This window comes from Melanotaenia boesemani, chromosome 5 (assembly GCF_017639745.1).
Source record: "Melanotaenia boesemani isolate fMelBoe1 chromosome 5, fMelBoe1.pri, whole genome shotgun sequence".
NCBI classification, from domain to species: domain Eukaryota; kingdom Metazoa; phylum Chordata; class Actinopteri; order Atheriniformes; family Melanotaeniidae; genus Melanotaenia; species Melanotaenia boesemani.
In genome coordinates this window covers 12,515,011-12,538,227 of record NC_055686.1, presented here as the reverse complement: position 1 = coordinate 12,538,227, position 23,217 = coordinate 12,515,011, and the positions used below count along the sequence as shown (strand labels likewise).

At 38.0% G+C, this 23,217-nt stretch overlaps 1 protein-coding gene across 8 annotated transcripts in view; it reads right to left on the bottom strand.

Annotated features, from left to right (window-relative positions):
* dysf (dysferlin, limb girdle muscular dystrophy 2B (autosomal recessive)) overlaps positions 1–23,217 on the bottom strand; it is a 104,362-nt gene that overhangs the window by 42,683 nt on the left and 38,462 nt on the right. For 5 of the 8 annotated variants that reach the window (XM_041984990.1, XM_041984991.1, XM_041984996.1 and 2 more), the window contains 10 exons: positions 19,662–19,843; positions 19,224–19,364; positions 17,322–17,351; positions 17,186–17,221; positions 16,739–16,780; positions 15,960–16,061; positions 15,443–15,604; positions 12,330–12,510; positions 12,164–12,237; positions 3,509–3,568 (listed from right to left, as the gene is read on the bottom strand). In XM_041984990.1, coding sequence (XP_041840924.1) covers positions 3,509–3,568; positions 12,164–12,237; positions 12,330–12,510; positions 15,443–15,604; positions 15,960–16,061; positions 16,739–16,780; positions 17,186–17,221; positions 17,322–17,351; positions 19,224–19,364; positions 19,662–19,843 — 1,010 coding nt within the window. The remainder of the gene's footprint in view (positions 1–3,508; positions 3,569–12,163; positions 12,238–12,329; positions 12,511–15,442; positions 15,605–15,959; positions 16,062–16,738; positions 16,781–17,185; positions 17,222–17,321; positions 17,352–19,223; positions 19,365–19,661; positions 19,844–23,217) is intronic. The other 3 variants (XM_041984992.1, XM_041984993.1, XM_041984995.1) reach the window with 1 other exon arrangement.

Genomic DNA, 23,217 nt, shown 5'->3' with positions numbered 1-23,217 from the left:
CCAAAAACACACCAACATTATTACTCAAAATGCCGTATTCTTCAGTAAAAATTATGCTTTTTTAGAGCTTTGTAGAAGCACAGTTATACCACCAAAAAAAAGAAAAGAAAAGAAAAAGAGGAGGAAATAGCAGTAGAATGGCACTGCATTAGTGTCTGCAATAGGAAGAGGAGGAAATCAACCAAGATTTTATACAGAATTTGTGGCTACTGATCATTCTGTAATAAAGCTTAAACTGCTTAAGTTGATGCCATAAATAATTTCCTCAAATGGTCTGGAGCAGAACTGAATATAGACTGCAAACATTTAGAGGGTGGTTTTCTGTGGCTGGGATGTCCACATGCCATGCATGCCAAACTGGAAGAGTGGTCACCTCTTTTGCAATTTTTAATGTACACATGTCTCTGCAGAGTATTTGCTGCCCTTATATCCCTCTGCTCTGATCTTAAGCACATCTTCTACAGAGATATCAGCTTTTGAGCAGCTAAATGTTTCACAAAGATGCCACAATGTTTTTTAGGGGTATTTTTGAAAGCTACTTTCTTAATCTGCTGCTGCTAATCGGTTGCTGCCGACTGATGGAGTCACTAAACAAAATTTCATTCTGTCTTTATAGATTTCCATTAAATAGCTTACAAAGATCACCAGCTGTTTACAGACCTTGTTATTCCAAAATCAGTTGGTTGTGGACTAGTCCTAATTCCCTGTCCTTGTGGTTTGTCCAGACCAAATAAGATCAATTAAAGTTTGCATATAATCCCTCCTGTGTTTGCACCAACTCTGGCATGCACACAGAAAACTGAGAATACACAGAAGCATCCTTGAAATTTCACCTAATGAAGAAATGAAGACCTCTTCAGCTTGGAGGGCCGTCTGTAAGTAGTTCTTAGAAAAGGACTCCTTGTTACACAGCTTTAAATATCCATCTAATACGCTTAAATCTGATACTAGTCCCAAGGTTAACTTGCAAAAGCAACACACCATCGAGAACTGCATGAATGCACCTGGATGACATTGTGGGCTGAAAATATGTGCAGCTCTCAGATTCTGGAAAAGAGCAGCAGCTTACATCAGTCTGTAGCTGAAATTAGCAGAACAAGAAAAACAATAATGATTTAGTAAGCTTTTTTGACATCTTGTTTCTGGTCACAGTGTCATTAGAGAGCCATAAATGTGTGCTTCATAAACCCCCCCAAAATGCCACAATGTCACCTGGCATGAAGCCATTTCAGTGCGTTTCTCTGGTTCTAAACGCAGGCAGAAAAGGATTTATAGAAGTTGAGGCAAACTACAACATTTTCAAAGTGAGATTTTAACCCAATCTGACTGGTGGTTGGAAGTGAACCTGAATAGTTCTGATGAGAAATAATGGGAAAAGAGAGGTGCAGCACAACCACATTTTTTTTGAAGAAGCTATATTCGTGTAAAACACATCACCTATAGAAAAAAAATCATCTCAAAAACCACATTATATGCTGATTTTAAAATGCAGCTACCTTATAGCAAGGAGAAAACAAAGAGGCTGGTTTGATGCGTGACAAATACTGTCATCAAGCACGGATTCTCCAGATGAGACGTGACACCCAACGTTCCTTTTCCATCTGAGCCACGTTAGATCTCAGATATGTCGAAAGGGGATCAGAGCCTCCGAGGTTTTTGGAGTCATGACGCTACTGACAGACAATCATCTTCAACTTTTCCAACTCTGAAACTAGATCTGACTGATCTGCCTTGGACGCCGTTTTACAGAGCACACACTCTGCTGCAGTAATCTGGTAATCATCAGACATACTCCCATTCCCCAGTTTTGGGGATCTGAGCCAGAGATTAAGGAGCCAGGATTTACAACACATAAGAGCGCAAGCTTTCTGATTCTGGTGCCAGGAGATATTAGCTCAGTCTTTTCCTCCTTTCAATCAAATCTTTTCTGATTCTTTAGAGTTTTTTTCTTTCACATCCAGTCACTTTCGCCATCCTTAACCTTCTCTCATTCATCCATCCCTCCCTCTAGTAACTGTCTGCTTACAGAGAGTTGTGGTGTAGAGGATCTACAGCAGCTCTGTTGACTTTGGCCCAGACCAAAACAGAAAGCCGAGCCTTTAATTTGACTGGTTTCAATATTTGACCCTTAATAAAACAAATATCTTTGTTTGGAGAGAAAGAAATTACCCCCTCCAATTACTGTCGAGTGCGGAAGGAGAAAGCACCGCTGGATAAGTGTGTGCTTGTCTGCTCCGGGTCAAGCTTAGTCTTCAAATTGACCTGGCTTAGAAAAATAACATGGAAGAATGTAACAAGGAACGCGGTCTCCCGTACAAATCAGGGATCAGATTCCTTCTGAAACCACATGGCTCGGAGCGCACCGCTCAGTAAAACCCAGATCTGTAGGATGCTTTTTCATGAGCCAAGACCAAGGCTGTGTCCGAATGTGCTCCCTACTCCCTACATAGTGTCCTATATAGGGGTCACGCCATTTTGTCGGAGTGTCCGAATGTCCAGAAAGAAAAAAGTAGGGCACTCAAAATTACCCACAATGCATCTTGAAAAGTAGTGAGCATTAATGGTCACTAGACAGGTCAATATAGACCACAATGCATTGTGGGCAGAAACTCAACAATGGCGCAAGGAGGCAAAAAAATTGAGCTGCGCAAAATTACCTATAAGCAAACAAAGAATAAAATACAACATAAGGAATAAAAAATAAAAATATTTACACAAAACTTTGGATTGGATTTGGAATGACATCTTGACGTGGGTTGTGGTTGCCGTGGTGACGGCAGTAGTTACGTGGTTTGCGGCGACGAAAAAATAGGCAGCTTCATGTCCGAATCGCCAAGAGAATGAGTCACTATGTAGTGTGCTATGTAGTGCAGCCCTATGTAGTGAACGAGGGGTTAGGGAGTAGGGTGGACATTCGGACACAGCCCAAGACAGCAAAACGTGAAAGAGTTTCTTTTCATTCCTTCCAGGTTAGTCCTCAAATCTCTATAGTCAGTGTTATCCATCAGGGTCTCATTCAAGTACAACTGCATCAATAAAACTCAAAAATTAGACCTAGACTTTAGCACTTTATATGGATCATTTATCAGTTTTAGATTTTTGTATGTATTTCAACTCAAATCTACCATTTATTACCATGTGATAGTTTAAAAATATTATGTGGTTTTCTGCTTCTGGGTATCTCTTATGGGACAGAAGACAAGAATCACAGTGTGTTCATCAGGATTTTGAGCAAAGTTTATACCGTAAATTGAAGCAAAATGTCTCAGAAACTGTATGTGACAAATGTATCACGTCAGGCTCTTATGGGTTAAATCTACAGCATCAGTGTGTTTGGATTTTAAAATTTGTGCTGTTTGTTGCCAACGTGAGCAGACCCGTAAAGTGCAAGATGGTGTGACGAAAGAGAAAAGCAGATGGATGGTAACAAAACAAGCAATACATCAAGTGAACAGGTAAACATGATGCATGAATGAATGAAATAAGTGAAAAGATGACTGTTACCTACATGGAGGCTGGTACTAGAGGCTGAAAGGTTAATGATAGCTGAACTGGCTCCATCTGCAAGCTACAAGAGAACATGCACACATAAAAACACACACACTTTCAGGTTAGCTGGTTAAGGTTAGTCACAATATTAACGTCAAATCTGCCAAATGAATTTCAAACAGGCAGTCAGTCAAAAAGAAGGCTTGAAGTAATTATTCAAAACATACAGAAACATCATCATGGTTATTGTAATTTCTCCAGATAGCAACTATAAATAAAAGAACCATAACTACGGAGACTTTTTTTTTTTTTTAACGTGCTACCATTTTCCTTGTCTGTGAGGTAATGTTTGTGTGGACAACAGAACTCCAGATTAAAAGGACAAACACCAACTTCGGACCTCTTCGACCAGTGTTCTGCAGGTTTTCGATGTTTCACTGCTGCAAAACGCCCAATTCGAATTAGGTGGTTCTCCAACAGCTTGTTGTCAAGTTCTGCACCAGCCTCTTAATGACCTGTTATTTGAGTCAGATGTGTTGCAGCAGGGAAACATCAAAAACTTGCAGGACACTGGCTCAAGAGGTCTGGAGTTGGTTCCTGATCCCTAGTTTAGACAAACCAAACTGTTAAATTTTAAAGTAATTTTCTGTTTAGATGCTACATGGGTTTCACCTTCGGATGTGCTTCTTCAGATAGTGGCAGCTCCTGAGTCTCCACAATGTTAATACTTTAGAGATGGCCATATTTTTAGATCCACCGATGTGTTATATGTTCATCTATGCTGCAAAATACCAGTGTAGGGGATCCAATGAGCAGTTTTTGAGAAAAAGAAAAAAAAATATTTCAACTTAAAATTACAATATAAACTATTTGGAAGCCACTGGATGCAACAGAACCACATCATTTCAGACCAAAACAAACATTGTTTATCTAATGGAGGTAAATCTGCAAAGACTCATATGCACTAAAATGTGCCATCAGACATCAGTTGGGATTACAACAGTAGGAGGGTTAATAAACTTAATCATATGTCTAGTCTTTCATATGAATAGATAGATGCTTTAAAACTAAGAAAACATGCAGTTAGTACCATGTTGTGCCTCAGTAATGTCTGAAAACGGCACATTACTGACAGCTGACCAGAAGAAGGAAGATGGTGATTGGCTATCTAACTTTCTAGTCTCTCTATTTTTCCATCTGAAAATATCCATCAGTAACAACATTACATCTGTAGAGCCAATGTCCATGGGCTCTGCAAATAAATGACTGGAAGAAATCTCTGCATAGTCACTTAGTCATAATTATTATTTTCAGTCTGCCGAATCATAACTTTAAAATAGGGAGTACACAGCTTCATTATAAGGGATCAGGGATAACAATGTTATTGTTGTTAAATATGTTATTTAACCTCATTTTAAAACAATAAGGTGTTTATATATCATATTTTAAACACAGCAAATGATGCATCTATTTGATTAATGTTATAACTTGGCAGCTCAAGGTACAAAAACTCAAATGGGGTTGGTTGTGACACCTTGAGATGCAGCCTTGTGTTAACTCCTCCAACTTTTAGCTTGTTAACCACAATGTTACCGCAAATTTTCTTGTCATGCACTGGCAGGTTCATTGCCAGGCTTTCCCATGATGGCTGCTTGTATAAAAATATAAAAATTAACTTTGTTATTTCACTCTTTCACACCTAGACAAGTGAATCGGTTACATTTAGTTTAACATGCCCCAGATTTAGCTCTATAATATGGAAAGAAATTCTAACAGAGGATGCTTTAGATTGCTTTGATGTACTGAGTTCACCTTATTTAGTCAGGTATATTGCTTTAGGGGTCTTCATCAGTAACTGATACAGACATCAGACTTTTAACAGCATTGTTAAATAATTGCTTAAACATTGATATCAAAACAGAAGATGGAGCTAGATGTAACAACAACCCCATTCTTGGCTCTCAGAGATAAAACAAAATAACACAGCAGTTAAACGACTGAACAGGTGTTTGTGTTGTTTTCCTAATAAAAGGTAAAGACATAGGTAGTAGCAAGGTTGCAGAAAGCACTGCTTTACTATAATTTTTCCTTTCTATTTCCAAGTAAAACCAGTATACAAGGACACTATACAAGGTAATCTGCTACAGGGGCCTTCTGTATGTATTTCCCTTTAACCTCTGGTTTGCGTAGTCAACCGTCTCCATAAGAGTACTTATTCATATAGTTGCATGTGTATGATACCTATACACTAGGGGATGCATTAGAGTTGCCGAATTTGTGTAAACAAAGCAAACATAATGACAATTGAGGAGGACAGTACTGATTAATTTGGGATCATGGCAGATCCCAGCAGCATCAGTAGTATCGTAGATGGTGTGTAAGGCCCTTAAAACAAGCCCATTGTGTGTTGTCTTCCAAATTTTCCATAATTTTTACCCTGTCAATCCTCAGACTTTACATCCAATCAAATTGTTCCTATTCTGCCCCCGTGGTTACTTGTGTATTACAGCTTTTGAACACAGCATTTATTTCTGAGGACATACACAAAAGCATGCTTCAAACAAACACAATATACGAAAGGAAGCCATGATAATTAGGTGTACACATAATTAAAAGCAAGTACATTCATGGTGTTGGGCTCCTTTTCAGTAGTTGTGTGCTGCCATTATTTAGTTATGAACCATTTTCAGACATGAAATAAATAATAGTAACCAAGCATTGTTCTTAATGCTGAATCTAAAAAGAATCAGATGAAACAATTTTTGCTTATTGTTAAAGTTCTGACCAATTGTTGAACTTCGGTCTTCCAAATTACAACTCATGAATCAACCTTTGGTTAGAATCTGAAAACGTGCGGAGCATTTAGCCATCACCCACAAATTTATGTACTGGTTGCGTTACTGTTATTGCATCCACACTGTTGCTTGGATGTCACTTTAGTTGGATGATAAGTGTTAATGTCATGGAGTTTACACTAGTTTCAACACCCTCCACTGACTGATTTCACCCACAAACACACATACACCCATTAAATCACTTATGTTTAATAGCACAAATGTATCTATGTGTGCGAGTGTGCTAATCAAGATATGGTGCAAGTTCCCATAATGACAATCATTATTACAGTATGAAGACAAGGTTTAGGGTTAGATGAAGTCTTCAGGAAATTAATAGAAGTCAATGTGAAATAATGGAAACAGGATGGTGTGTGTGAAGCTGTTGTGGCGCCTGTGGGATAAAGATGACAGAGAGGGAAGCACAGAGAAATTAAAAGATGGAAAAACACCAGCAAGGACTTTAAGATGATGGAAAAATCAAAAAGGAAATGAGTGGTTGATGAACCACAACAATGCAGATAATAAGACAAAGATGCTCTTTAATTAGCTCCCACATTAAAACAACTGTCATGTTGATAGATAGTAGGACGAAACAAGAAAATTAATTAATGGATGAAGGAAATTGTAAGGACAGAAGAGAAAATGTAGGAAAAGAGTAGGATAGCAACAGTAAACAACAAACACATGGGTTAAGGCAACTAGAACCAAAAGTTAAAAGTATAAAAGGAGGAATAAAAACGTAAAAATTTTGATAAAAAGGGGGGTTGTAGGAAAATAAGTGAAAGAGAAATAATAGCAGACAGAGATGAGGGAAATAAGGTAAACTAGGTGTGTTAAAAGGAGATAACGGATGGAGGAAGAGCTGAAGAAAAGTAAGGGACCTCAAGGAAATACAGCTAGATTAAAGGGAAGTAAAACACATTTTCAGAAAAAGTTCTGCAAAAAATTAATGTAATGAAAGAAAAAGCAGGGGAAGAAGAATAGAATAGAGGAAAGAAAGGAGTGATGAAAGGAAGAACAGATGATGAAAAGTCTAATGTGAGACATGTGGGCAATGTCAGTAACCAGTAACCAGTTAGAATAAAAAAAAAAAAATTCAATCTGGATGTTCTGGATGTACTTCTACCAAATTTAACATTTGGCCTCAGGCAGATAGTACACCTTGTAACCCAGTAGAGGGCGCTTTGTTGTCAGCCTGGCTTGCTCGTACCCTGGTAGCCTCCTAGTGAAATAAGCTAATTGTGTTCTAGTTGTCTTAGAAATTTTGTTATCTGCTGGAATTTTTGCAGCAAATGACAAAGCTTCCAGATTTAAAGATGGCTGCGCCCAGTACCACCTGTTCTTGTCTTTATTAAATATCTTTGTATCCACTAAGGTTTTAAAGTTAGCTTTATTAAAGTCAACTTTATTTGAATCCTGCGAAATTCGTCCTCTGTTTTGAACCCATCACTAGTTACACTAGGAGTATCGGTTTGCCAAATTCAGCGCCCGGGAAACAGTTGGGGTTTGAGGGCCTTGCTCAGGGAGCCACAGTGGTTATTTTACCTTAGTTGCCAGAACGGGGACCACGAGTTGTTGTTGTTATTGATAATTACGTTGTTACGGTGGGGTTGTGTGTGAAAAATCACGTCAGTATGCGTGGTTTGTTAATCATTATCACAACAATTGGCTGGTGTTTTCATGGTGCACATTTGTTCTATTTTGGAAGCATCCATTTTTTCCAAGTTGGTGCAAAGGGAACACCAATTACTTGGTAATGACATCACCTTCTCTTGACCACTCTTGGAATTACAAGACACCTGGAACGCACCATAATGTTGTGTTTGCTAAGTTACTGCAAAAATTAAGGAAATCTGCTAACAAAGCTGTCCTAAAAGGAATTCACAAGAAAAAGAAATCTCAAAAAGAGCGCTTGGAAGTATTTTGGATTAATTAAGTGAACACAGTCTGTCAAACCAACTTTGTTCAGCAGAAGTCGTTTCTCTCAACAATTAAAACAAATCAACTAATTCAGCTGCTAACTGTCCACCGGCAGTAGAGACATCATAATAAATCAAGTAGCAACAGTCTGCCTGCTATTTGGCACAGTCAGTTACAGCAGATTTCTTTTCAGAAACCCATAAACATAATGGAAACATAGAAATGCAGATATATGTGACCCCCAGGTTTGAGGAATTTATATTGAAAAGTTTCAGCACAATTTTATCAAAGCTGCAGGCTACACATCACACAGGAAGATGTGATAATACTTAAGTTAAGATGCAATAATCGCAGATGGATGGACATTGCTGGCCACATTTGCTTACAGATGACACCCTAATACAATAGAAAGATATGTGTTTACTTCTACATTTGTTGATTTTTTTCAGAAGTGACAAAATTTAAAGGAAAGAAAAAAAGTTGGTGCAGATACACAGACAGAGATGGTTATTTGATTTATGTGAAAAAGAGACAGATAAGCAAAATCAAAGAGAAGAATGGTTTATGATAAAAAGAAAGAAAATAAATGTTTGAGGGAAACATGAAAGGTAGGAACAGAGGAGATGAGAAAAGAGGTGTAGATGACAAAAAAAAAGATGGAGCGTTCCAGTTAAACTAACACAGCACAGCTTCCTTTTGTTCCTTTGTAGGAGACGAAATAAAGTGAGGTAAGAGAGTAGATGAAAAATAAAAGGATGAAACAGAGATGATAGGAACAAAAGAAGGGAAATGATGGTTGGAATGGGTGAGGAAAGGGGAAAAGAAGGAATAAAATGAATTTGACAACCAATGAAAGAAGAGTGGAAGTTAGGAAGAAAAGAGGAGAAGGTCTGATAATCCAGAACAGAAGTCTTGAACTTTTATTCTCACGCAAAGAAGGTTGACAGGAATCACAAGCTTGGAATCCTTTCCCAAAACTCAGAAGACTCTAAGTGTTACCTGAGAAGTCTTTTTAAAAGGGTCGATCCAGTGGTTTTCCACATTGTAGCCCATTAACTTCAAATCCAGTAAACTTAAATAGTTGTTTTTCCAAGACCTGCCATGCGGTCTTCATAGATTTATAACCAAGGACTCATTGGTGTGAGAATTAATACCATTACAATTGCTGTAGCAGAGACAACTGGGATACTCTCATAATTTTATAAAAGTAGTTGTTCGCTTTCTTATTAAAAGCTGGATGTCAAAAGTTTCCTCTTTTTTTCTTTGTGTTGGACTTGCAGTGGACTATCGACCTGTAGGGAGCCAAAATAGTGTTTGTCAAGAAGTTCAGTTTGCCTGCTTTTTGTTGTGTTTTAACATCAACAAATTTCCTTCACTATTTCAACTTAATGTCTTATAATATCTTAAACACAATAAAGACAGGAATTCAGGGACCACAGTGTGATGACTGCATTCCTACGACTCCAGCTGCCTTCAGTTTTGCTGATGCTAATATAATTTCACAAGGATAACTGTGGTCTGCATAGTAAGTATTTATGGGGCTACATTATTTATGTTTGACCCCCCCTGCCGCCCCCCGCAACAGAACCTCATGTGGTCTACCAAATCAATAAAATCTAATCATGTTGTCATATAATTCTATTCAATCCTCTGTTCACCAGCATCCACAAAGAAACCACTTAATACACCACAGAAGAATCCATGTATCAGGGGATATGAGGTTTTCTTGCTTTCACTAAATGTATATTCTCTGTAATTGACTTTACGTGCTTTCAAAGTCTATGGTGAAAATCTTTGGCTGATAGATTTGGAAAACACGTTTATTTCTAAGAGCATGGTCAAAAGACAAAAAGCAAAACAAAACAAAACAAAACAAAAAGTGTAATAGGTTATAATGACCCAAAGATCATCAGATAAACCACCCCTGTCAGGTTGTGGTTGTTGTATTTGGAAACTCTAATGCTTCAAATTACATTTTTGTGGACACATTACAGTGATGTATATTCTAAGTGGAAAAAGGGGCCTTTAAATGCTAAAAACATGCCTTCCTTTCAAGGTATTTACATCCTCATTATAATCCTAAATTGTGTTTTTTGGATGAGAAATGTGAACAATAGTTTAATTTCTAAGTCTCTTAGCATTCAAAGAAGTCCACCTACACTAAATCTCAACACAAAGGCCATTTTCTGTTTTATCACTACTAACATTTTACAACTCTTTCATGAAATTAAAGTTGCTGTTCATCTGGAAAAAACAACAATAACCACTCTGGATAACTACATAATCAGCATAAATACCCAGCACCAAGATAAAGCCATTCATATCATCCACACCATTGGCCTGGTATTCACAAACATTAAATAGATGAGTGATATCTTACAGACATCCCATTCTACAATAAAGAATCAATTAAAATCACAGGTAGCAGGTGAAAATGGAGTTAGAACTAAAGATGAGCAGTATTCAATCATTATCCCCAATCACAGATCACTGAAGGCAGCTGCTAAGCTAAATTAAGCTAAGCTAGCGAAATTAAGCAGTAGCTATGAAATAGTTAACTTTTGTACTGTTCAAGCAAGAGTTAAGCTTCATCCTTGAAAAGTCTAATAATAATAATAATAATAAATTTTATTTCAAGGCGCCTTTCAAGACCCAAGGTCATCTCACAAAAGACAATTAAAATCAGTTAAAACATAAAACAAAACATCAAAACAAACATCATGCAGCAGACAGTTAAAAACATTAAGGTGAGAAGGCCAGTTTAAACAGATGAGTTTTAAGTTGTGATTTGAATGATGGAAGTGAGTCGATGTTACGGAGTTCAGGTGGGAGTGTGTTCCAGAGCTGGGGAGCAGAGCGACTGAAGGCTCTGCTCCCCATGGTGGTGAGACGGGCACGGGGCACAGAAAGGTGAATGGAGGAAGATGATCTGAGAGTGCGGGAGGGAGTAGCTATATGGAGTAGGTCAGACAGATATGGAGGGGCCAGATTATGGAGACATTTGAAGGTGAAAAGCAGGATCTTGTAGTTGATTCTGAATTTTATTGGGAGCCAGTGAAGTTGTTTGAGAACCGGTGTGATGTGTTGAAAAGAAGGTGTGCAAGTCATAATCCGGGCAGCAGAGTTCTGAAGAAGCCGTAGTTTATGAAGTGATTTATCGGGGAGACCAAAAAGAAGTGAATTGCAATAATCGATTCTTGAGGTGACCAGACTGTGGATGAGGATAGCTGCAGCATGTGGAGTGAGAGAGAGTGTCTAGTGGGACAGAACAAGCTAAAAAAGAAAGAAAAAAACATTTTCCAACAATAAATTAAATCTTGATATTTAGCTAGCCAAAATGTATAATTACTATGACAAAATCAAAGACGGTAAACATGTCAACTTTGTTTTACTACACAAAGCTTTATTAAAGCATCAACTTAAAAACCTTCTCAAAAATGTTAGCGTTGCGGTATTTCATGGATCATTGAAGTAGCTTCTCAGCTACAAGGTAGCCGACTTGGGTATGAGTGGGGTAAGTTATTTACTCACGTGACCTTTCAAGATGGCCAGCTGTACTGGATTCTAGTGGATTTTTTCTGCCCCTCTTGTTGGAGGCGTTTAAGCTAAAACTGTGGTTTGTTAAGTAAGGAATTAGTTCAAATTTACTAGCTCATGACAACACAAACACACTTAAACATAGAAACACAGATTACAACATAGACAGAGCAGAAGGGACCGGTGTCAGTGCTGTGGACACAATCTGGCCACTACATTTTTAAATGGGAAGTAACTGTTAGTTGTATTAAACTTCCAAAATGCTGTCAGAAGGAAATTATGAACTCACACTTTATTAATGGTCTTTGTGTAAATAACCTATAACATAGTGATCTTCATGAGTAGCAGCTATATCAAACTAACTAATGAGATACTTTTACCTGGTCACAGACAAGTGGCTCCTCATCATCAATGTCAATAAACACCTCCCCAGAGGTCAAATGGGGCATCTCACCTTAACATATAAAACACACAAGAGAGACATTTTTCATCACAAATCATCCATCTGGAATTTTTTCTGCATCTACCCATCTCTGTATCTCTTACGTCTCCATTCATCATCATCATCCTCGTCTTCCTCTGCAGCTTGCTGCGCATCTTGAAAGCACCGATACTCCTCCAGGGATCGGATGGTGCACTGACCAACCACCGGCTTCCTCCCAAACTGACGGTTGTCAATAACTTTGATGACAATTGGAGGCATGTACAGCTCCTCGCGTGGAAGTCTCTGTGGTGATGGAGAGTGTGAATAAATATAATTTACTGACTTGCAGCTGAGGACACTCTAATAAAAAGCACAATTTTCTATATAAAAATATGTGAAATGCAAATACTTCAACAGTACCAAATCTTTTTCTTTGACAGTTGCATCAAAACAAAACGGAAATTTTGTTGCACTCATAATGCCAAACATTTCAAACGTCCAAGCTCGAGTACAGCTGTGACCGGTTCAGTGAAAACAGAAAAGGCTTCAGAAGACAAGCGGACCGTCACAATCTCCCCCTTGGTAAAGACAATATAGGTGCTGCAGCTGCAGCTAATGCAGCATTCTGCATCATGTTTTCTCTTAAAAGCTGTCAGAACAAAACAGTTTGATTAGCTTGACTTCACTTAGCCACTTTGGCAGACAGCATCAGCAACATGTCAAGGAAACCTCTCAGTCTGATCCAGCCAATCTGAGTCAAGGGCCAAAAAGTGGGTGGTTACTGTAATTAATTTGACCTCACTAGCTTTAAAAAGGCTTAATGAGACTAAAGACACACAATAAACTGAGGGAAATAATATTTCATACTTAGACTCTTCAAAGACTTGTATTTAAGGAAACTGTGGGCATGACATTTTCTTCTGCCTCTGTGGCATAAGAAAACACTTATGTAGTCAACTCGAGACCTCAATATTGTCAACATTAAATGCTTGGAGTTTGTTCAGGGGCAGAATTTAAGGGAAAACTATGTGCATATTTCCATAGTCTGATTTAGTCAGTGGTACCCTTGTGGTGGTCAAAACAGGACCTTAGTCTTGTTAACATTGAACTGCACGAGCCAGAGCAAAGATCTGCGTTTGAGGGAAAAATATGTGAATATTTCCATACCCCAGTTAAAGCTGTCATAATAAAACACCAAGGTGATCAACTTCAGACCTTAATATTGTTAACATTTAACTCCGGAGCCCGTTGTGGAGCTGCCTCTGTTGCCGTTAAGGAAAATGTGCGTAACATTTCCATTTTTCATTTTAGGCTCTCATAAGAAAACACTTTGGAGGAATGTAATGGCAGCAATGTAAACGCAGTGGAAATATATTCTCACAGGATGTATAATAATGCCTTGCCAGCTATGTCAAGTTAATTAAAATAAATGACTGAATAAGTGCCAGTGAAGTGGAGTAAGTTGCAGATGTGTATAAAGTTTTGCTTTTTATAATCATAAGGCTTATCTAAGCTCTCATAATCAACAGTTTTGCTTTAGTGAGATTTCCTATAAAGGCTTCTACATAAAGTTGCATTTTGTACCAAAGAGGATTTACTTTGATAATGATTCAAGTAGTTTTAAGTTCATTTCCTTGAACAGCGGTGAACTTAGTGCTTAATGAAACAGCTTAACAGTCTGAATTCAATTATATATTTTCATTTAATTTTATCTACATTTACAAGTCAACAGGCCATTCACACACCATTAAAACAGAGACTTTAGGAGAGACTGATGACTTTGGGATCTGATGTGACAATTTCTCTTTATGAAAATGAAGACAGATACCTAAAAGAGACCAAAGATGTGAGCACTGACGACAGATGCAACGTTACATTAAAGGGTTATTTTATGTTTCTAGGAATCAAAATTCGTGTAATTAGGATTATTAATGTCAATATTTAAAGCCACACTACTAAACTTTGGCTGTAATTTCTCTTTTTATTTTCTTTACTTTCTCCGATAATGTATTCTTGTGTTTCTTTGCTAAATCAGCCATGCTGCGCATCCAAATCCACCAGTGTATTGATATCCAGTTACTAGCGTGTGACATGCTGCAGTAAAGCGAAACACAGCTGTCGCATAACACTCCAGGCTGGATCACAACGTCGTGGAGTGCAGTTTCTCGCAGCACAACGACAGCACCAGGAAAGTATATAATGAATGAAATTCAGCCATCAAAACAAGTCTGAAACAGAGTGTTAAGGTCAGAAATTTACGTGGTGTTACTTTAATGTCTGTTGAACCTACGCCATTGAAATGTACAAGCCTGATGATCCAGGTTTGTATATTTATAACAGATAGTTTTTGCACTTCTTGTAAAACATGGAACAATTTGATGAATCAACACGAGACACTTAAAAAAAAACTGTCTTGTTCATCTTGGAGACATGGATGAATATCGTTGGTTTTCTGGCTGGTGAAGCATTCACCCTCACAGCTAAACCCTCCATGGCAAGGTTGTTTGTATGTTGGCTGAACTCTTCTGGATCTAGTGATTTCTTTGGGATTATAGACCACTGTGACCATATTTAATGGTCTACTTGAGGAAATCATCATCCTATCCTGTTTTAAAAAGGATCTTGGCATCAAATTGAGAATGAGCAATTACTTTCAAACCATCTCACCACTTCAAAATTATGGCTGATCATTTTTAATTAATTAAATAAGAACTGCATATTTTTTAGTTATGTTTTACTGACTGTCTCACCTTTTTAAATCAGCAGTTTAGAGCCACGCAACATACATAACTTGTTGTTTCTTTGTCATCAAATGTTCTTTAGTAGCATCCTGTTTAAAAGCAGTGAGTCATGTACCATCATAGCCTCAATAACACTCCACCCTATATTTATGTTGCATTGGTAATGTACAGAAAATACTAGCCACCAAAGGAACGTCCCCCACTGTGCTTCTGCACAATGCTTACTTTTTAATCCAACAGCCTTAAACGGTTGGAAACATCCCAAATGTGCAGCTTTTATTTTTACATTAAAGGATTTGAACTTTTCTAGGGAAAAAAAGAAAAAAAAGATTAGAGTTCTCCTCTCTGCTGCCATTATTGTGGCTTCACTGATGAAGATAAATGACTGAAGCGAACCGCATCAGAGCAGAGCTCTCATTAGCCATGAAAGCGGCCGGCCTCTGCACTGATTACACTGTGTGTGTGTATAGTACAGTACGTCTCTGTGCTCTCACCACATCAAGGATGAGCGTATTGATGTCAAAGTTTGGCTTCTTCTTAACACTGCGGATGACGCAGCTCTGGATCATGGTGCCACCGCACTCCACCTGAAGGCTCGGAGAAGTGACGCTGGCCAGCTGGAAACTCTTCAGGTTTCGGACGCCCCATGCTAGAATCTTACGAAGAGGAGAAGGGAAGTATTTATATTATTAAGACTGTAATCATTTACTTATTCAAAAATACTATTAAATAATGAAAAATGCCATGAAGGATGAAGAATAGCATATGGCAGAGCCTTTAAACTACTTATTTTATCTGAGCAGTTTCAGTTTAAACTTGTTCAAAAACAAAATAATTAAAAATGCTGCTAATCTAAATTTCTTAGTTTGCAGAAAATTGCTGTGCTGCATGGTATGAAAGTGAAAACTGCTTATTAATCTTAGAGCGAAAATATGAACAAAAAAAATTTTTTTTTTTGATGCAACAGAAAGCAGAGCACACTGCAGTACTTCTTGCAAATCTTGGAGGTACCTCGATGGCGGTTCTCTGCAGAATGGGTTTGATTCCCTGAGGAACCATGAAGACGTTGGGCTCTCTCTGAGGAGGCGGGTATGGAAGGTCTGACTCCTCTGGCTGGATCGCAGGACAGTGGCGAGTCAGAAAGATCATGACAGTGTGCAAATGTTAAAATATAAGACAGTGAGCCGTGCTGTTTACTGCCAGTTGCATGTTTGTTTTCTATAAAACCTAACATGACCATTTAAAAGACAAGGTTTAGTGAAGTAGTAGCATGTTGGGTTACATGCACACATAAGAAATGCACTTCTCTTGAATTAATACATGAAATATTTTCTTACAGCAAACATACTGACATGGTCTGTGGAAGGCTAAAGATGACATTTAAATATTTTTCCTGCTTCATCAAGTTATTTTCTTAAGATAAAGAATTAGGTGAACTGTCCAATAGCAAAAATGAACATTTTCTGTAGATATTTGGTCTTTAGAAACAGGATTTTCCTTAAGTGGCATTGAAAAATATACTTTAAAATGTTTTAATCGTGTCCTCTTTGAGCTTCCATACACATCTGAAGATCAATGCAACATGAAACATGAATTATGTTAGTGGATGAAACAACAAAGAAACCACATAAAAACTAAAGAAGATTAACACATTTGTAATGTATGACAGTCTGTCTGCAACATGCATGTGTGATGACATTATCTGTGTGTGCTGTTAAAAGACACGCAGACATGAAACAGGACGGGTGTTGATGGGTTGGATGCTCTGTGCATGTGTTTCTATATTGTACCCATTGCTGCAGGTTTTCAGAGAGGAATCCTGAAAACATCAACTGATGGAGCAACAGTGGAGAAAAAGGACAAAAAGATTAAAAGCAGTGAAAGAAGAAGAATATTCACCACAAAAGACAAATGATCAAACAATTCCTTGTTTTTGATCACTGCAACATGCAGTCTGTATCTATTTATTTAGCAAGCAAGAGTCAAACTTTTTTTACCAGCATGATTCTGACTTTCACCAATCACATCAAAGAAAAACTCATTATCACTCAAAGAAAAACTATCACTCTTTTTAAAAAAAATAAAAAAAATATAACTAAAAACTGATGCAAAAATCCCTGGAAGAAGTACAATAAAAACTCCAGGTTATTTTCACATGTTTTTGTTTGTTTGTTTGTTTTGTTTTGTGACTCGTGAAGAAAACTATTTGATATCTGCTGCCGTCAGTGTGCTTTTACCTCATCTAGCACGTGGGTGGAGCTGACGATGTCTCCCTGTGGGTGATACAAGTTTGATTCAAAAGGCTGAAAATGTTCACAGACGTTAACATAGAGCAACAAATCCACAGAAAAGTGTGAAAGACGATAAACTCGCCTCTTGTCCTGGAATGTGGTGAACTGCAGGCTGTGGACACAAAATGAGATGATTTACTGGAATTAACTTATCTTTAAAAAAGCAGAGAGAGAAATGCTTCAGATAGGCTTTTGGGACCTTTGCAGGGTACAGAAATAACTTTCTTTAAGCTAAAGAATAATTGTTATGATAGAAAAATATATTAAATAGCATAAGAAACAGCATGTTTTACTGAAACTGAATAAAATGTGATATGACCCATTTTATTCAATATTCTATTGAAACGTTGCCAAAGAAAAAATATTCTCATGCAAGTGTTACATTTTTTCACCATTTTGCATTTTCTCTCTAATTTTGGCAAATAGATGGCACTTATGATACTATCATGTGGAAGTGGAAGCCGTATTTGTGTCAGATCATTGCTGTTTTGTTGGGAACTTTTAGCCTCACAAATCAGTGCAGATGGAGAATTTTAGCTTTAACATTGTGATAAACTGTCTAAACAGTGTGTTTCATACTCAACTCAAAAGTGTGCTCATAATAATAGTTTGGTTTTCCAGCAATGTTTAACATTAAACCAACAGATGTCCGGCAAGAAACATGAACAAGACCCTGACTGGACACGTAAAGTGAAAAGCATCTTTCATGGTGAGAAAAATATTTGTACATACTCCGCTTGTCATAATACAAAAGTATCAATGATCAGTGTTCAACTCCAAATTTAAGTTTTGATTAAAACATGATGTTGATGACCAAACAACAAAACATAATTGTCTTAAAGCCAAACATTTTTGTGTTTATAGAAATATTTTATGTCATTCTGAGCAGGTTTTTGTAATCATTTTTAACGTTTTTATTTATATATTGGTTTAAAGGGGTATCTTTGAAGGACAAAATCTGTTTAAACGGCATAGTCAAAGTCTGCTCTAAGATTGTTGGGGTTTAGTTAAAGGACTTTTGTTCACCTAGAAAAATATGAGTGATTTAGAAAGCGACACAAATCAGCCATGCTCTAGCTCTTTCTACTGAATTAAGTTTGATGTGTTCAGGATGGTGCTATTATCAAGTTCTCACTATCAAATTCTTTTACCTCTGGTGCTGTTCATATGCTTAATGCTGATGTTGTTTTTTATGTTTGTGTCTTTACTTTTGATGTAGGTATCAACTGATTATCTGCACAAGGACATATGATGCAACTTCTAGGTACCTGATGCTAATTTGTTGCCATTGACATGTTGTTGTTATGTTCAAACTTCCAAAACTGGTAAACCTGTTAAACTAAATTGTCTGTTTGAGATAAATAAATGTATCTGAACTGATTGTGTATAAACAGCAATATTTCTATTATTTAGAAATATTACATTGTCAGACAAGCTTGTTCTATATGATACACACCAAAGTTTAGATGCCAGTTATAGAGAAATTGTACCAGAAATCTGGCAAACACATCTGACATATTCCCATGGTCAGTTTGTTAAGGTAATGACCCAAACACGTCTTATTTGAATTGCAGGGACATCATTTCTAACAGGGAGGAAAACTTCTCTACATCATTAGTTTAAACAGCTCATCTTCAAAGTAGTGTTGACTAGGGATTTAGTGACATCTAGTGGTAAAGCTCCAGACTGCAGCTGTTTGAAAATCCCCTGCCTCACTATGTGTAACAAACATGAAACTCACCTCCTTATTATGGTAAATATATTACATCAGTCCACATGTACACTAACTCATCCCAGATTTGTAATGAACCTTGGACATTACAATGGAATTATATTCCTAAATCTAACACTCAAACTCCCCAGACCTTTAAATGCATTGTGCATTTTAAAAATGATTGTATATAAAGAGGAGAAAAAGAAAAATGGGGGACAAGAAAGCCAATGTAGGAATGATGATGGTGATGATGAAAGTGGGACTTCTGACCTTTTCTCTGCGTATTAGCTCAAAAGCAGCCAGCAGCTCGCCAGCGCTCTTGTCTCCTATGCAAATCGGAAACCAGGCCAGGCGAGGGGAGGGAGTCAGGGAGGGCTGGCACACACAGCGGCCCATGAATTCATCTGCTCCCTGGACATTTACAACACAACACAGACATTCATAGCATTGTTTTATAAATACATATATATATATATATATATATATATATATATATACATATATATATATATATATATATATATATATATATTATTTATTTATTCTCTATTCTGTAGCAGCATAGAGAAGCTAACATTTAATTGTTTTGGCCTAAATTGGCCAAAAAAAGCTATCCAACCTTGGTCCATTCCAAAGGGATTATACATTAGAAAAACAATACTGTTCGGATGCACAAACAGTGTACACAGACAGTACTTAAACACTCACATACGTATCCTGATCGTAAAGCTCCACCACAACATTGGGAGGATTGGACATTGTCGCATCTGGGTCCCCAAAAATTTCCACCTCGTAGAAGATGAGTGTCTGGTCCCAAGTGGGATTGAGGGTGTTTCGCATAGTCACTGTTTTCTGGGACTGATGGAGGAAGGACACGATGGCATAGGGGTCTGGAATAGGAACATGTTTACTTCCTGTGAGTAAATATAATATTTACTGTTTTAAATTCTACAATTGAAGAAATTATAAGAAGTGACATGTTTCATGTCTATATTACCCAAAAGAAATTATTTGCAGGTGAAAACATAATTCTTGATTTTATTTAAGAGACGATTTGCACACTGATACTTTTTAGGACAGCACCTCACATGCACCAGCATGCACATGTAGGCAGATCAACTGCATTAACACAGAACACGGCAGCTTGGATTACAGCACACAGAGGGGGAGTGACTGTGCTCTACAGTGAATAGTTGTTTGCTGTATTAGGCTTTAGAATGATATATATTGAACATTTAAGAGTTAATGTACACTTCATAAATACACAGATGGCTGGTGTGTTTCTGTCTGCTTGCTAGTGTGTGACGCGATGCATGAAGCAGAACTCAGCTGTAAAGCCACCCAGCTTCCCGGGAGAAAAAGTTGGATAGTGCGGTTTCTCAGCCTTGGGATGCTGCTGGGCAGCGACAACTCTAAAAATGCACATAATAGATGTCACTGCAGAAACAATCAAATCAGGAATGCAGCATTTAAAGGTTGGAAAGTTACACAGAGTGTCTTTAAGGTCCCACCATGATATTTCAATAAGGATGATAGCTGCACTTTAACTGGGTCATTCCAACATCTTGATCATTTTCTCTTTCAGCCACAGTGTAAATCTGCTGCATGACCCAATTTGAGCCATGCTGTAGCAGTCAGACAGCTCCAAAGCTCCAAAATGTTTTGTTACACACAGGGGTTAATGGTTGGCTCAGTGATGTGGGCCTCTCAGGTACTGTTCCTAAATGGTTTTACTCCTATCTCACAGATCGAAAATTCTTTGTAAGTATGGATACATGCTTCTCAAAAATCCATGAAGTCAAGTGTGGGATTCCCCAGGGATCAATTTTAGGCCCAATACTTTTTAATTTGTACATGTTACCCCTTGGGGATGTCATCAGGAGACACGACATTGATTTTCACAGCTATGCTGATGACACACAGCTTTACATCGCCGTGTCTCCTGATGACCTGGAGCCAGTTAAAGTCCTTTTAAACTGTCTTTTAGATATAAAGTCATGGATGGCAGAGAACTTCTTACAGCGGTCCTGAAGACAAGAGAGAGATCATTTTAACAAAACTACATAATTTCAATCCCTCTAATGCTGGACTCACACCAAACGATTTTCACGGTCGCAGACTAAAAAAGGAAGTCTTTAGGAAATCTTAGGAGTTTTGCTGGAGTCACAGCGCGCTCCCGTCATCTCGGTCGTTAGGTGTGAGCTGGTAATCTGCACTGTTTAACGTCAATCTTTCTCCAGTCTTGGATCTGTGACAATTTCTAACATGTTTGATATTTTTGCAACAACCAATATATGAGCTCTGACAAAAGCAGAAACAGGAATCCTGACATTCAGACCACCGGCAAAAAAGGACGGGAAAAAAAAAAAAAAAAAAAGACGAACAAGAAGAGGTGATGAAACGTCGTTGGACCGTCCAGAAAGAGGGCGGGTGGTTATTAGAAGTAAATGTCTGCTGTGGATCATTTATGTGTTACAGTATAATGATCTAACAAATAAGAGAATAAAAACTCATTCATCCCTCCATATTCCGATGAGTGGGTGTGACACCTGGTGGAGATGCAAAGCCACACTTAATAATGATGATGTGTAATTCCCTCCTGCATTTTTGTTTACACCAAATATGTTGCTGTGCATTATGACCAAATATCTTCATTTTCATTTCTTCTGTCAAATTGCTCCAGAAGTCTTTTGGTTGGCTTAGATGCAACTTTGCACATCAAAGCTGTGCTGCCTTGTTCTTTGAAGTGAGAAGAGCTTTTGGGTTTTTTTGCAGTTTCTTTGTTTATTTGCATGGTCGGACCTATGGGCTGAACTTGTTGGGACGTCTACTCCTGGGAAGGTTGGTATTTGTCTTGAATGTTTGTTGATGGACTCCAAAAAGACTGGAAATGGCTTTCGAACCCTTCATAGATCGATAGACAGAAATAGTTGCTTCATTAAGATCATTGCTGATGTCTTTCCTCCTTGGCATTGTGAATGCTGCAGATCAGCAATCTGTTGTAGCTTCTTCTTTTATAGATGTGCTCATTGATGATGATCTATAATAACATGCATTTGATTAGTAGTAGTATTAATGCTACTTACCCTCCTAATTTTAACAGAAGCACTAAGGGGTGTACTTCAATTCAATTCAATTCAAACTTTATTTGTATAGCCCTTTTCATACATTGTCATGCAATACAAAGTGCTTTACAGTGTAAAAACATATATTAAAAATCTAAGAGTAGAATAATGCAAATGCTATCTACTTTACATTTGAAATCACACACATTCACACACACACACACACACACACACCCAAGCGCGCAACACACAGCACAAACAGATGATGCCACTCTTCTTTTCATAGAATTAAAAGTATTCCTTCTAGTTCCTGTCTCTTTAACTGAAACGGTTTAAGAACAAAGTTTGAGAGAGAGATCTAAAAGACAAGATAAAAGACGATTGGCTTGACATCACTGTGAGGAAGCAGTACCTTGGGGACCCATCCACACCATGAGCGCCCCGCCAGCAACCACAGAGGCCATCGCCACAGGAGCCGCCAAGATCGGGTCAGGCGAGGGCCCCCACCACAGCCACAGGACTGCAATGCAGGGCCCGTCAGCCATCCCGTCCAGGTCGACTCCCGCAACGACAACCCTGCAGGCCGGAGAGACAGCCCACGATGTGGAGGATCCCCAATTGGGTTTTCACACAATGCTTCTGCCTTAGAGTTTGTTAAATACATAATACAGTATAATATAGAGTGAGTTGTATTTCATCTGTTGTATTTTCTTTATGCAATGGCTTGATAAAGACTAGATTTCTAATATGTACTTCTTTTATACAAAGTTTTAGCAACTGTGAATCAGACTTTGTCCTAATGTGCAAAGAGAGGTTATGTTTGAACACAGTGAATACATTTTAATCAAAGTCCTCACAAGTATAGCAATGACTTCTTGTGTATGTCTGTGTCCAAACTATCCTGGCATCCTGCAGAGTGACATCAGCAGCTTGGGAATGCCGAGCTCGAGACGGAGTTCTGGGAACGCTTCTCTGAGAAGTTTGTTATTCCAGGTCATAGCCACTCTCCTCAATGTCCTCAATGTTAACAGACACAAATAACTCTAAGTGTGTGTGGCACATGCATAAAAGCACACATACATACAGTGATTCGGACCGGGTAGTTTGTTGTTTCAGGCTGAGTAACGAGTCTCTGTGGAGCCGTTAGCATCAGAGTAAACAGAAGTTAAGATGCATTTTCCCACCAGCCTTAATTAACC